We start from the raw sequence: 15,739 nt of genomic DNA, 5'->3' as shown, positions 1-15,739 counted from the left end.
TGCTCTCTTCACTTGGCCTAAAAGCACCCTGGCATCACTCAGTGACAGAGTTCTTTAACAATAAAGGGATTGGGGACCATCTTTCTTTTTTTCTTTCCTCTCTGTTTTTTGTTTTGTTTTATTGGGTCTTTTTGAATGAGTAAAATCAGTTGCGGGGGCAAGGGGGAGGGGGAATAAATAAACCAAAAAACTGAACAGTATGTCTTGCTTTCCAAAGAGTTGTGACAATTTTAAATAATTGATCTTAACCCCTGCAGAAGGTGCAACTTTTTTTTTTTGCTGCTGTCAAGCATATTTTATTATTTATTTTTGCAGATCCCATTGTTAAATTTTTCATTTGAGTCAAAGAATCAAGTACAGTTTTTTACAGATCTCTTCTTGAGAGTGAAACATTTGCATAAAGGGTATTGGCTGCTAGAATAAAGTTGTTCTCACATAACATTGTCCACGTCTTTTTGCAGTGTATATTTGGGGATAAATATACAAAAATAAGCATGCAGTACTGTCAACTAAGAATCATGTGAGCCTCATAGCAGTTGTAGTAAGCATTACTGAAGACATCCACGAAGATCTTGAAATACTCTGTGTAATTTGACATTTCCTGGTTCTGCATCTCTCAGACAGTAGACTAGCATAGAGCTAACACATTTGGGGTATAGGACATTCAATTTATATTTAAGATAGGTCAAGAATTAGATTTCACTGAGCATAGCCTTAGATTTTGTTGTTGTTTAATTTCTGTTCTAAAATCAGTTTCTAACTAAAACATGTTTACTTGGCCCATGTCTAACTTCTGGTTGGCCTTTATATAGACTAATATTGGGGAGAGATGATAAGAAGGCAGCTATCAATCAGTCATGCAGCCTTGACAAGTGCAGGCTAGAATTTTAGTCCTAGTGCTCCATAGAGCACAGTGCTGTTAATGGGACACTATGCTCAGGCCCTCAACATTTGCAAGGGTTGGTGAAGGAAGGAAATAGAGTCATGGCTGCTCCCTTTATGAAGTGGTCTATGAAGCTATTTGGCCATATGGGTGGAGGGAAGAGTGCTATGCCCTTAAAAGGATGTAACAGTTGGCAATCTGTCTCCATTGCACCAAAGAGGTTGGGTTTGATCTGATCGCATTGCATTCCCTGATGTATTAAGACCCCATACTGCTTTCTAACTGAAGGCTCTGTCTGAGCTTTTTCTGCACATAGTCAAGTTGTTATAAAAATAAGCACTGGTAGAGTCAGGTAATACTCAAGGAGAGAAAGGGCCAGATGGTTTTTCAGTTATGCCCTGCTGGAGTTGTCACCGATAATACATGCATATTCAGCAGCCAAGTTTAATGCTGTATGACACTATATAAGAAAGGAAGCAGAACCTTTTCTGATCCCAGACAGGATGAAAATATTATAGGAGATGTCTGTACTGGCATCAAAAGATATGATTTCAGCATGGGAAAGCATATCAAAGCTAGTTTTGGTTTATTTAGCTTGTATAACAGTGGTCTTTAAGACACGGTACCAAGGGCTTTAGCACCATCTGAACATATCTCCTGGAAGTTTAGGTCTTTGTAAGAACAGTAAACCTGGGCTGCAGTTAAAGTCACTCTCTCTTCCTTTGTTCTCTGAACTAGCTAAATTAAAGCTAGTTCAAATACTGCTACATGTGCTACAATCAAACCTCCAGTTGCAATGCAAACAAATTAGGCGTGCTCCGACAGAGATTTTTTAGGCCGCTACCGATGGCTGATTTTTAGCAAGTCATGTCTGCCAATACCGATCCAATTCCAATATGCAGCCAGACAGCTTGGAGTGCAACATTCAGCTGGTAAGTCTGCTGTAGGGGAAGGGGCAAGGGGGGAGGGAAGGGACATGGGGAGGCAGATCGAGGCCACCATAGTGAGGGAGGGAATGGGGCAGGGGCAGGCACTGCATAGCCAGGGCAGGGTGTGGGATGGAGCCATGAGCGGCTCATCCAGGAGGTAGGGGGGGCAGCTCCCACCAGTGCATGCACCCCAGGAGGGCATGAGGGGGGGCCTGGATCTGTGTGCGAGGGCAAGGGTGGGATGCTGCTGTGGGCTGGGGCTGGGGCAGTACAGCGCTTTTCCTGGTAGGGGGCTGTGCTCAGGCTGGGCAGTGGTGGCATTGGGAGAGGGTCTAAGGGGGTCGGGTTGTAGCCACCCCAAAATTCACTGTAGCCCACCTGACCCCCCACTCCCAGAGCCACTGCCACCCACCCTGAGCATAGCCCTGGCCCAAGCTCCCTAGCCAGGAAGAGCCCAGTGCCACCCCCAGTCCCAGCCAACAGCAGCAACCCACGCTCACCCCACATGCAGATCTGTTCTCCTGGGGTGCATGCAGCGGCAGGAGCCACCCCTCCAGACCCTCTGGATGAGCCACTTGCAGCTTCATCCTGTGCACCACCCTAGTTGTGCAGTGCCTGTCCCTGCCCCAGGACCACTCCCTTCCCACTGCTGGGCCCTCAGTCTGCACCCCTGCCATGCTCCTTCCCTCACAACAGACTTACCAGCTGGACGTGGCTGCTCTCTACACTGATGGGCTGCACTCCTCACTGCCTATATGCTGTGCTGTAGCTGCGTGCATGCATGGGGCATTTATTGGCCACATTATTGGCCACATCAGCCAAAGAGCCAATTGCTGATACTGTCACTTTTCCTTCTAGCAGCCTTTAAAAAATGGACCCACCTGAACAGAATGGGAAGGGCTGCCTGGCAGAGAGACAGAGTTTGTCCCAGAGGGGACACTGTAGGCTCTGAGGGCAAGTGAAGCTGTTTGGGAGCAGCCTTGTTGGAAGTGGGAGGGGTGATGTAAACCCAGCACAGTTTGAAAGAGAGCCATTAGCAAAAGCCCAGGAAGGGCCCTGAGATGGGATTGGCTGAGAGGCTTGGATAAAAGGGGAAGCAGTTTTTCCCACGGGGGGGAACAAGAGAGAGAGAGGGGGCTGAGGGACAGACTGGAGACCGGATTCAGAGTCTCAGTGCAGTGGTCCCTCGGAGATCCCCTGAGAGAGGCCTGCAGGAGCAGAGTGGAGAAGCTGCAGTGGCAGGAGCAGGCAGGGACTGCTAGTGTGGAGAACCCAAGTCTGAAGAGACCTGACCACAGGCGGTGTGGCTGGGTGAGCACAGCAGAGCCGGCGGGGGGACTGCTAGGTCTGCCCTAGTTTCCCTGAAGGGTGAGGGGCCCCAGGGGCAGGCAAAGCCCAGGGAGGGGCTGCATTTGCAGGGGCTGTGAGGCTGTGTGGGGCAGGAGGGTTGCTATAGCCTGCAGCCCAGACATTGCTCACAGCAGAACCATGGAAGGGGGCAAAGGCAGGGGGAGGCTGTCTTGCAGGAACTGCAGAGCCGCTGCTTGCTGCTCAGAGACCCCAGGAGCATGGAGACGGGCACCAGTGCCAGGGAGCGTCCACAGGCCACATGCAGGGACACAGACAGTCCTGCTCCCTGAGATACCCCGCCAGGGGCAGTGCACACGGGATCCCCAGTACACCGTGTGCAAGTGAGAGACTGTAAATAAGTTCTTGAGGGTTTATTAGACTTTATATCCATGTGCTTATTTGATGATTATTTGTTATGATGTAAATAATTAAATCTTGTAAATAGTTTGAGAACTGTCTGCAAGGGTACTTGATTGTAAGGGGAAGCTCTCCATTCAGGGGCCCTGCAGCAGCTTCCCAGGGGGGCTGGGCAGGGCTACTGGCTACCGGGTACCCCAGGATCCCATTATTCAGGTGAGGGCACATGTAGTGTCGCACCCAGGGTTACATCCTTATATTGGTGCTGATCTGATATGGGACCGAAGTATCAGTGCACATCTTAAACAAATCCTAAAACAGTGCAAAGTGGACATCTCAGAGAAGAATATGTGTGTAAATGATGTGATTCTCATTGTGTAGCATTACTGGTGATTCTGGTTAATTTCTTAATGTAACTAAGAAGCTAGTGGAACTAATGGTTTGCTTTACGTCACATATGTCAGCCCTTGAACAAAGGGGTCACAACTATCTTACAGGAAGTGCCTCATTGCCAGGGAGTAACTCTGCCCTAAGACTTTCCTGCCCTGCTGAAGTTGTCACAAATAACATATGCACATTCATTAGCAAAGTTTATTACTGTATGACACTATGTAAGATAAAGTCAGGGAGTGTACTGGTTCTGCTTATAACATTTTCCCTAAAATAAAATGCTTCATAGGTGTGTACAACAATACAGAATTTCTTCAAAGACTGAATGCAGCACAAATAAACAACCAAAACACCAAAGCTCATAAGATTGCATATAAAAACACCCACCAGTGAATATTGCCATAACATGTTCTGAGTCAAGATATAGTTAATATAATGGCATACTGATTCCTGTGTAATAAACAGCTTGATGCTCTTTTATTGAAGTGTAGGATTAAGGATTAAGTATCTGTAAAATCTATATAAACTGCCATCTCTTGAAGCCAGGAGACGTTGGTGGACAATTCTTCCCTGTCATGGATCCACCGGCATCCCTGAACCCCACCAACCCCACTACAGACCTGCTAGTACTCTCCAATCTAACCCAGCCTTCTCCCTACCCCGTTACTTACACTGGGTTCCCTGTGCAGTTCCTGGCACCAGTCGTCTCCTGTAAATTCTACTCCCATGTGATCATAGGCTGGACACAACAAATGTTTGTATGCACCCTGTATGGATCTAATATAGAAAAATGAGTCAAAAAGGTTCTTGAAAAAGAACATAGTTTTCTGAAAGACATGGAACTGGATTTGTATATTAAGTAATTTGAATTCTTTCTGTATATATATTTTTTTGATTTGAAAAAGTACCATGTTGATATAGATGGCTTTCCTGTGTTTTTCTGTCTTCATGAGTGAGGGTGAAATTCTGTCTTTGAGCTTCTTCATATCCTATTGAAGTCACACACGCATGTGTGACAGGCAGCGTGTGGCCAAGCATGTAGCTGAATTATTTACAAAGGTTATTTCAGAAATATTCTTATAAAGCAGGTGTTTTCAACCTATTTTTAAAAAGTGTACCTCTGGTGGCTCCCTTTTTAGTAATTGTACCCCTGGGGAGGTGGTGGGTGGATGGACTCTGAGTGTGTGTGTGTGTGTGTGTGGGGAGGGGTTGGACTAGATGACCTCCTGCGGTCCCTTCTTACCCTAATTTTCTAGGAGTCTAGGGTTTGGGTTTTTTCAAATTATTAGTAAGTGTTGCCATTGCTTTAATTAAATTCAATAATGGTATTGATTTTTCTTTTATCATTAATAGCTTTGGGCTTGCAAGCATGGCTAAACTAAATTGCTTTATTTGGAAAAAAAAAACATTTCCAAATGCTTTATTTAGTAATATAATTGATATAATTGATAACCCTTTCTCAGTACCTCACCACATCCAGTAATTCAGAGATTTAGGGTGTATGCAAATGTTCTCCCCACCTAGTTTATGATCAGAAGGCCTACTTTAAGCTGCATGATCAGAGACAGGGACTGGCATGTACAGACTATCTCCAATACCAGGAGAACCTGGTGTAACTCAGAGTGGAGTGTGAGGGGCAGGCAGGATTCAGAACAGCTAGAAGATCAGGGGTAGGGGGATGAGGGAAGGTAGTAGGAACTGGGAGGGTTCTTGGATGTGAAGGGCAGGAAGAGGATCATGTGGTGGGGAGTGGAGGTTGTCATTTTGGTGCCATAGTTTGTATTATTCTCCAAAGGGATTCTGGATGGACTCATGTATTCAAAGACAATTTGCATGGATGCAGTGCAAGCTTGGGGCAAGCACCCTGATGTTCACAGTCTATATGGATATTCTATGACCTTGACTACTGAAAAGTAAGACCTGCTTTCTCATCAATTTTACATACAGAACCCTTAATCACTTTTCACAAATGATTAACACATTAGCATGGTGCCCATCGTGAAGTATTTTATATGATCCTGATTTTTCTAAAAAGTGCTGAGCATCTGCCATCTGGAAATCTGATTCTTTTTGTGGTGTCTAAAGTTGTACCAATCAAGAAGTAACCAAAATTGCTAACGTAATCATGCAATTTATGACTGTGATGCGGCTTGCCTGAATTATATGTACTGGAAGAAAGTCTTTGCTTTACTATTTACATTGCTTTCTTCTGAATTAATTTCATATCTTAAAATATAAGTGAACTCCTAACCGTGTTTACATAATTTTCAAAATGCTGCAATTTAAAGCCCATGTAAACAAGGTCTACTTCAAACTGAAGAACAAACAAGGTGGTGGTTCTGGGCTTCACTAACTGAGCCCCAGGGACCACTGTCTTAAGAGGTGGCACCATCTTCCTCCCTTCCCAGCTTGCATTTAAAGTTCCCACTAAGTCATGCTTATCTCACATGACAGATTCTGGTTTGTGTCTTGTTAGAAAGGATGAGGGAAAATCATGCCTTTATCATATGCTTTGTTCTCTGCTTGGCTAGGCAGAATGGAGTTTAAAATATTCATAGTTTTCAACTGTTATTTTTTCCTGCATGGATTTTCATCCTCAAGCTGGCAACCAGATACGAAGATGCAAAATTGTGTCACTCTTTAAATTAGTGGAGTTATGTCAGTATGCACTATAAAGCTGTAGCCTGCAGGTTAACCAGCAAAAACTTTCAGAAAGAAACAATTTTGAGGGGTTAATATCAGTAGCTTGACTGAAAGTCCTTCTGCCACCCTGAAATTGAGACTGCCTGTTGGGCCTTACTATTTTTGTACATTAATGAATTTATTTTAACATTACTTACAGAAGGTGCAGACTGTTCTTTAACTGAGATCAGAATATTTCTCAAGCTAGGATCACATGCTCCATAAAACCTCTCTCTGTCTGTATATTTTATTATATTTTCACATACCCCTGAAGAGGCAACAGTTAAATTATATGACCCACATCATCATTAGTGAAGTGTTGTAGGAAGTATGTGTAAGTCAAGGGGTCTGAGGGAGCAGCAGTAGGCCCAGAAGGACTCAACAGAGCCCATGCATTTTTACCAGACTTTTGTTTTGTAATTTAGTTTCATTTTTCAGAGCCATCCAAGCTGTTTTTTTTGGAAAAAAGAAGCTTCATTCTTCCTAGGTCTACTTTCGCTGGGTCATAGAAATTCATAGGACATTGTCTGGGGGATAATTTTGCAACTTGGGATGACATTAAATGGGTGAAACCAGGTGTCCCGAGGAGACCGAGAAGAGGGATTGGGAAGCCCCGCCTGTGGGGCACAGTGTGGGAAAAAACATTGACATAAAGAAGGAATCACAAAAAAACTACTTATCTGTAGGAGGAGCAAGGCTGGAGGGATGAAGAAGAGAGCCCGTATGGTTCACAAGCCATGCCTTTATGAAATTGAAGCCAGCAGGTGACATCACGGGGATGCACCAGCCTGCAAGGATAACCTGTGCCTGAAACAACTAACGATCCTGCCCCAAGGAGGAAAGAGGGACACAATAAATCGCAAGGAACATCCACTGAGGAGATGCAGCCATGTTAAGACCTGGTGCCCTGTCAGAGGTTGGTGTAGGTTGGGGTATAGGGGAGGTGAAGCCCCATGCCTGTGAGTGCAGTGGTCATCCCTGAGGAGACCCTCGAGGCTATACCCCCCACTGAAGTAACATTCAAAGATGTGGCAGGAGAGTTCGGTGGAGGCCAGAGGGACAACTGAAGTCCACCTTCGGTATCCACAAAGCCAGAAAGCGTGTGCCCTCTACAGCACGGGCCAAGGCGGCACACAAGCAGGCATTCAAAGCCAGGCGGGTGTACCAGGCATGCTGGAATTTAACCTCTTTGGGATGCCTTACGTATGAAACATTTATTTATGTTAATTCTTTTAAAGAAAAATTAGAGAATTGGTAATAATCAAATATTGCAGATATCTGTCTAATACAAATTAATAGGAAAAATACACTTTAAGTCATAAATTCATTATCTTCAGAAATAGAGAACACTTACCCTTCATCCCCAAGAACAGCTTTAAACAAGTGTACTCCCCTATCTAGATGGAACTATTATTTTCTGACTAGATGGATCTATTATGACCTAATGTGCTATTTTCTGTGTTTGAAACCTTCAATCACTTTTTATATTTTTTTTTACTTTTCAGTAATTCACAGTGTTTTGCCACTCAGTTGACAATGGGAGAAGATCCAATGATTTACAAAATAGTTGGATTGCTGAATTTCATTTTCAAAATGTAATCGTTTCATTATGCTATGCTACTATCTTTTAGGCTGTTTTATTTTTAATGTATTTATTCATATTAATCCTGTTTACTGGTAGCAACAATGCATGCTTGTATATTCAAAACATTCAAGAAGGAGCTCATAATATAAAGACAATGAGAGAGTTTAAGAAGGAGAATGACAATCATTAACAGTACATAGAAGTCACCCTTATTCACTTACCAAACTATGGACAGTATGGACTGCTGTATGCGCGTACATGCAGGCATCAAAATTTTTGTAGGCCTCTGTTTTGTATCAGACTTGTATTTCTTTCCCTTTCCCGAATGCTATTCTCTTCAGTTGTCATTATTATTTGGAATTTCCTTTGTTATTGCTTTTGCAAAAGAAGGTGCTTTTTAAAAGCAATGGTGATGTGGGGGAATGGAAAAAGTTAGCTTTCCTTAAAATTGGATGAACTGCAGTAGACTTCCCTGTGTCAAAGTACAAAGGTGTAAAATTTGCCATGATTTTTGTTTTATGCTTGTTAATTGCTTCTCTTGCTTTATAAATCTCTTAAGTGGTACTGGTATGCGAGTTACTTAGACTTAATACCCCAAACTAAAAATTGATATGTAAGGGAGAATGTGTTCCATTGTGCTGTACTATTTAGTAACATTTTTTTAAAATCTTTAATATGTTTTATATTTTACTACTTAAATTATATATGAATATATAACTTTCATTTTAAGAAAGGTATTTACCAGACATTTCTGCTCCAGATTAACATCTTAGTTGCTTTAGTAAAAATGGCTGGGTATGCTGAGCTGGCATCTTCATGCCTTATCCAATCTAAAAGAAGAAAGGTTTTTAAGTGAAAGCATGCTGAATCTCTTTCCTAGTCTTAATTGCCATAATAATCACACTATGCTGATATTTTCTCTGGAAAGCATCTATTCAAAAGTGGTCTTGTGTCAGATTTACTATATGGGTAGGCACTTAGATTGAAAGGAAACTATAGTGTACTCCATACATATTTTGCATTTACAGTATTTTGGCACACAGGTGTTCTGTATATATTTTTTCAGGTTGGAGCAAACATTTGTGGGTTCTTCTTTGATACCACAGAACTTTGCAGACGGTGGATGCAAGTTAGAGCATTTTACCCATTTTCTGGGAATCTCAATGATGAATATAATGTGGTAGGTTACAGATGCTTTATTATCTACACACACACACATATATATAATATTAACATGAAATATATATATTAATAATATAATATATATATAATATTATTATATTACTAATTTTTTACTGCTGTTATATGCTAACTTGCCAGTAGCATATTAATATAGCTTACATCCCTGCTAGCACAACAGAGCAGAAAAACATAATCTGGGATATAATTATTTCCTTGTCCTTACTCTTTTTTCTCTCTTTCATTTACTCAGTCTTTACTACTCTTGTATGCATAAGGGTTATCCAATTATAGCATACCATAGAAATGCAGCCTTGTGGCTTTGAACACCACTTTAATTACTTTAATTCCTATCAAAGTGAGATACATGCATATTTCACTGGATTGTACCTGGCATTTTGCATCCTTAGACTGTATCATTGAAATTCTAACCCCAAAAGTTTCAGCTACATGAGAAACAAGTGTATGTACTATATCAAGTTCACCACTGGTATCTGCAGCTACATACTCATTGAGTAGCAGCTCCCTTGGACTCCAGTAGTATTTCAATTGCTCATTGAAAATGTGGCCTACAGTGCTCTCTTCATAACGATAACAGTCCAACATTAATGATCAGCCTCAGGACCCTGCTGTATTTGGTACAGATTCTCTCTTGGGGAAGACATCAAGGCACTACTTGAACATTCGCTACACTTTGCTTCCCTACCTCTATACCCTATTTTACAAAGCTCATATACAAGGAGGCATGGTTGTAAGGCCACTTCTTCATGAGTAAATGCACTGATCACAATGTTTATAAATTCTGCTTTGTTTGGGAATAGGGAAATTCAATAGGCCAGGAGTCGGTAATGTTTTTGGGCAGAATGCCGAAAAACCGGCAGCATCTACTTGTAAGGTGTTGCCATGGCAGGGATATATGGAGTGGGGAGTCACAAGGGACCTGATCCTCTTATGGCAGTGCAGCCCCAGCCCCTTCCCCGCTGTCTGCCAGAGTCCTGGCTGCTTGTGGCAGGGCACAGGGAGGCTGCAAGTGACTGCACCAAGGTTTATGGATCCTTGGCCTGGCTTGTTGCTGATGGTGGATACAGGTGCACCTTGGGGTGGATGGCAGGGAAAAGGCCAGGGCTGGAGCTGTGTGTGGGCATGGGTCTCTCATGGCTCGCCCACCATCCACCCCAACAGATGGTGTACCAAGCAAAATGTCTTCACGTGCCACACTTCGGGATGTGTGCCAGGGGTTGCCAACCCCTGCAATAGGCTGAACTTGATGCCAGTATATACAGCATATTTATAAACGCACATAGTATTTGTAACAGAATGCATCCCCAAACATGCTTTTAAATTCATTAAGCAGCTTTAAAGAAAGAACTGTCAGAACTCCATGTAATCTGTAGGTATAAAAATAAATATATATTGCCAGCTACTAGTATTTGTGTGCAGTGTCAGTAACAGTTAAGCATATTACTTCTTTCTTTTCTCATGAGGCGCATCCAAGAATGTCTCCTTAGTTCAGAATGGCTGTTTCCAAAATAGAAATACGTATATTTTACTGCATTAACTAAATAAAATAATCAAGTGAAAATATACTGGCATTTTCAGGATTTTTTTTTTTCATGTAGAGTTAAAAACCATCACATTGGTTATTGGTTTTACTTTTGTTCTAGGGAGATTGCCTGTAGTTAAGACCTTGAAGCATAAACTGCTGGCATTGAAACATAATCAATAGATGAAATTATATGACTCCTTTCTCTATTGTTAGGTTCTATGCAGATGAAGCAGTGTGGACTATTGATAGGCAGTTCATATTGGGCTCTGGACTACTTATCGGTTATCACTCCTGTACTGGACCCAGTATGTTCAGTTGTAAAATAGAATTTACTTCATGAACTCTTTGGGCATTGGAGTTCATTGGAAGTTGGACAGGAAAAAACCTGGCTCACTGAATTTAGTTCTTTGTCATCAGAGGAGACATCATATCCTGTTCAAAACCTATCTAGCTTCTTATTGAAGCCTGTTATTTTTCTTGACGCATTACTTCTATTACCCCAGAACTTTGCTCTTTTGATATTTCAAAACTTTGTAATTCCCAATCCAAATGTATTCATAACTACTTTTATACCCATTTGGTCCTGTGCCAACTTTGCCCTTTAGTTTAAATAGCTCTTTCCCCTCCCCAGTTTTATTCCCCTCATGTGTTTACAGAGAGAAATTGTGTCCCCTCAGCCTTTTTTTTTACTCTCCTTTTATAACACAAGCCCTTTATTTTCCCTGATTATTCTAGTAGCCCTTTTTTGTTCCTATTCTCATTTGAATTCACCTTTCTTGGAGAAAGATGACCTGAAATCTACACAGTATTCTGAGTGAGTCTTCTTATGCCCTTGTGCAATGGTATTAATGACTTTATTGTCTAGATTGCAACTATCTCCTGATATGCTCTAGGATTTTTCATGCTGCTTTACAATCTGTATCAATTGGTGGCTTATAATCATTCTGAGATGTCTGTATCTTTTTTTTTTCTCCTCTATCACTTCCAAGCAATATTTCCACAGTTTATAGCAGGTATTTTTGTTATTAAACCGTGAGCTGAGATTGCACTTCTCATGATAAAACTTCAACTATTTATTTTATTCCATTCTTTAAAGTTAGTCAGTTTTCCCTGTATGATATTCTGATCTTTCTCTGTAACAGTATGCCTCTTAACTTTGTATTTCCTTAAATTTTCATCAGTCCTTGTGTGTCCGATTCCGTCTCTCTCTTTTGTTTTGAACCCCACTGTAGATATCTAAAATTAGTAATATCCAGTAGAGTAGATGTCAAATGATTATGTTTTTGCATCAAAACATTTGTCTGCCTGAATATTTCCTTATTTACAGAAAATATTTTTTACATTTGTTTTTTGTTTCTGTAATTAATAAAAGATCTTCGAAGACACATTTTTAATCAGTGTAGGTATATTATGATCATGAGGATCGTGAGGATACTGTGTAGTGAATGGAATCTGTACTCATGTGGAACAGAATCTGGTCACATACTGGGGCAAATACAGATTGAGCATGGCAAAACTGCGAGACAAACCTTTTTCTAAAATTCACAGCTAATGTCCCTTATCTCTTTGTGGCATCACTGGAAACACACCAGTCATGTATATTTCTATTATGAAATCCTTGTATAACACTCATGACTTCAAAATTTCCTCAGCATCTCGTATGTACTCAAGCTTGAAAAGAATGCTTGTATTAAATATTCAATGCAAGAGATGCATATGAAATAACCAAATGTGGAACTAAACAATATTAAAGGAAACTTTGAGTAATTGTGGCTATAAAATAAGAAATAAATTTGCAATGTGATGTAATCTCGAAATAGACTTATGTACTGAGATATAATGATCCCTTTGTGATATTAGTGAAGCTGTACTTGGATTATTGTATTAATTTTTGGACATCATATCAGAACAGGTTTAGAAAATGGTGGGGTTCAGAGAAATGTAACAATATTGATTAGGAGCTAGAAAGAATGATTTATTATTATATGTTCTTTAACTTGGCTAGAGAATGTCTGAGAGGAGGCAGCTTCCAAACATCTGAAGCTGCCAATATAAGTAAGAATTATTTAGTATGGTTCAAGGGGATTTGAACAGGAGAAAAGGAATCAAACAACGGGAGAACAAAGGGAAAAAATCTCACAGTGACAATGACTCAGTTATTTAATAGTTTCCCAAGGGCAGTGATAGAAGTCTCATTTTGCCACATATTTTCAATGAGGTCCAATAGTTCAGTAACAGTATATGGAATAAATCTTTGTTGCATGTGGCTGGACAAGTATGTCTTTTTCATCTCCAGTTTCCATAATTTTATGAAAAGTCCAGCATTTTGGTCAGAATTATTCCAGAGAAAAAAAGTGATAGTCTCTCCTCAGCCCTGGATTTGTCACTTTGAAAACTTTAATTTAGTTCCTATTTGATTCTTTTGACTTGTGATGTGAAAATTACATCTTTGTTCTTATTTCAGGGCATAGAAAAAGTGACTGCATATATTCCTGATGCAGTGTGGTATGATTATGAAACAGTAAGTTAATCCATAGAGTAATACACTGGGATGTGAGTCTGCCTGCCTATTCTTGTACACTCTTCTGTCTATAAGATGAAAGACAATTGTCAGCTCTAATTCAAAGACTTAAACTAGGTAACACAGAAAATCACAGAATCATAGAAAATTAGGATTGGACAGGACTTCAGGATGTCATCTAAACCAATCCCCTGCTCAAAGAAGGTCCTTACCCAAGTAGATCATTCTAGCCAGTGCTTTGTCGAGCCAGGCCTTAAAAAACCTCCAAGAATGGAGATTCTACTACTTCTCTAGGTAACCCATTCCAGTGCTTAATCACTGTCCTAGTGAGAGAGTTTTTTCCTAATATCCAACCTAAACTTCCTTGAGATTTTACAAATTGAGACCATTGCTCCTTGTTCTATCATCTGCCACCACTGAGAACAGTCTAGCTCTATCCCCTTTGGAACCACCTTTTAGGCTTCTTTCAATTCCCCCCCTCAGTCTTTTCTTCTGCAGACAAAATAAGCCCAGTTCTCTCATCCTCTCCTCAGAAGTCATGTGCACCAGCCCCCTAACCATTTTCATTGCCTGCCTCTGGATTCTCTCCAACTAGTCCACATCTTTTTTATAGTAGATGGCCCAAAAGTGGGCACAGTATTCCAGATGTGGCCTCATCAGTGCAGAATAGAGTGGAATAATTACTTCCCCTGATCTGCTGGCAACTTAAATGGGATTTTAAAGGCATGAAAAAGATGAGTTAAAAGGGAGTAATGGAAAGGAAGATAAAAGAGAGTTGGAAAGGGAAAAAGAAGAGTAATAGCAAGGTGATGTAGCATGGGGGACTGACAGAGAAAGAATTCATAACAGAAATTGAAGGGAAGATCATATCTTTTCCATAATCCCATAGTGTGCTGAGGACAAAGAACATCAGTTAAAAAAATAGTGAAGCATATCATTATATAAAAGCTTTTGCAGAATTCTACAAATTCTGGATTACTTCATTCCTATGAAAAATCAGTTCAACACTTTGGTGAGAAGGAAGGGTGAACTTTTTAATCCTGTATCCAACAAATGATAGCATCTTCTTCAGACTTCCAGGATAAATTGCTTTCTTTGCTTTATGCTGGAATCAGTATAAGAGGTGTTTGAATTATACCATATTGACATTAAACTATAGCGATTGTCTATGACAGTGGTCAGACAGACGCAAACATATGCTTGGCATGACTGGTGGCTAATCAAGAGGAACTAATCAAAGTTCAAGATTGAAGAAATCATTCTCTGTAAAATACTAATCTATTTCCCACTTCTGTGAATTAGGATGGAAGAACATTGTGGAGAAAACAACTGATTGAGATGTATATCCTGGCAGACAAACTAGAACTTCATGCCTGCCATGGCTCAGGCTAGAAGCTGAGGGGCAATAAAGCAGCCCTCCCTTCCCTTCTATTGTGCTGAGCTCCCCTTCCTTTCTTTTTGCAGAGGTGGGGGGGGGGGGGCATGGCCAGGCCTTGGCAGGATGCTCTGGTTAGGGAGGGATTTTTCCCCCCCACTCCCAGCAAGGGAGCCAGCAGGGAGCTGATAACTGTTACATTTAATTTCACAGAAGAAAGTTACACAGGGAGTTGTTAGCATTTATCAGCCCATCAAACAAAGCAAAAGTCTCTCTCATTAGTTCAAGCTCTTCTGAAAACAACATTTTTCAAAGAAGGAACGGTGGGACATTACCAGCTACCTGTTGATTTGGCTTCAAAAAGCCTAAGCCGACACTATTCTGTCTGCCTTTGTCCTGTCTTCCACAGCACGGACTGTAGCCAGCATGTGGTATGCTAGCTAATGCTAAGTAGTATCTAGGTAGGGCAGAGGAGAGGGTGGAATCCCTGCTTGAGTAGGGAGGGGTGAGGAGGAGGAAGGGGAGCAGGAGGAAGTCAGGCAGACCTCGCTGTACCTGCAGTCTCTGCCAGAGCTCCAGCCAGAGAGCACAGGGGCAGAGCCAGCCCTGCTGGGCTGAAGCAGAGAGCACAGCCCAGATCAGTTATGTCTGATACTACATTCAGCCAGGTTTATCTCAACCAGTTTCAGCCATTTTCAAACTGGTTTATGTGCATTGAACATTTGTTCTGTTACAGGTTTAAACCAGTTTCTGATCACTTAAACCAGTTTATGTATAATGTCTGTCCATAGCCAGAGTCACATTGGACAGGTATTTAAGTCCCACTGCAGTCAAGAATTGGTGTCCAGGATCTAGACTGATTCATAGGTTCATAAATGTTAGGGTCAGAAGGGACCTCAGATGGTCATTGATTCTGACCCCTCACCCTGGGCAGGAAAGAGT

At 41.3% G+C, this 15,739-nt stretch overlaps 1 protein-coding gene across 1 annotated transcript in view; it reads left to right on the top strand.

Moving 5' to 3' along the window:
* Positions 1-15,739, top strand: part of LOC102369627 (maltase-glucoamylase, intestinal) — a 69,661-nt gene that overhangs the window by 8,693 nt on the left and 45,229 nt on the right. The window contains 10 exon segments of the mRNA XM_025198045.1: positions 5,705-5,822; positions 7,030-7,054; positions 7,056-7,167; positions 7,760-7,794; positions 9,243-9,356; positions 9,972-10,126; positions 11,115-11,184; positions 11,186-11,206; positions 13,366-13,422; positions 14,725-14,809. Coding sequence (XP_025053830.1) covers positions 5,705-5,822; positions 7,030-7,054; positions 7,056-7,167; positions 7,760-7,794; positions 9,243-9,356; positions 9,972-10,126; positions 11,115-11,184; positions 11,186-11,206; positions 13,366-13,422; positions 14,725-14,809 — 792 coding nt within the window.

Source organism: Alligator sinensis, unplaced genomic scaffold (genome assembly GCF_000455745.1).
Source record: "Alligator sinensis unplaced genomic scaffold, ASM45574v1 scaffold787_1, whole genome shotgun sequence".
Lineage (NCBI taxonomy): Eukaryota > Metazoa > Chordata > Crocodylia > Alligatoridae > Alligator > Alligator sinensis.
This window is presented reverse-complemented; position numbering and strand designations above follow the sequence as displayed.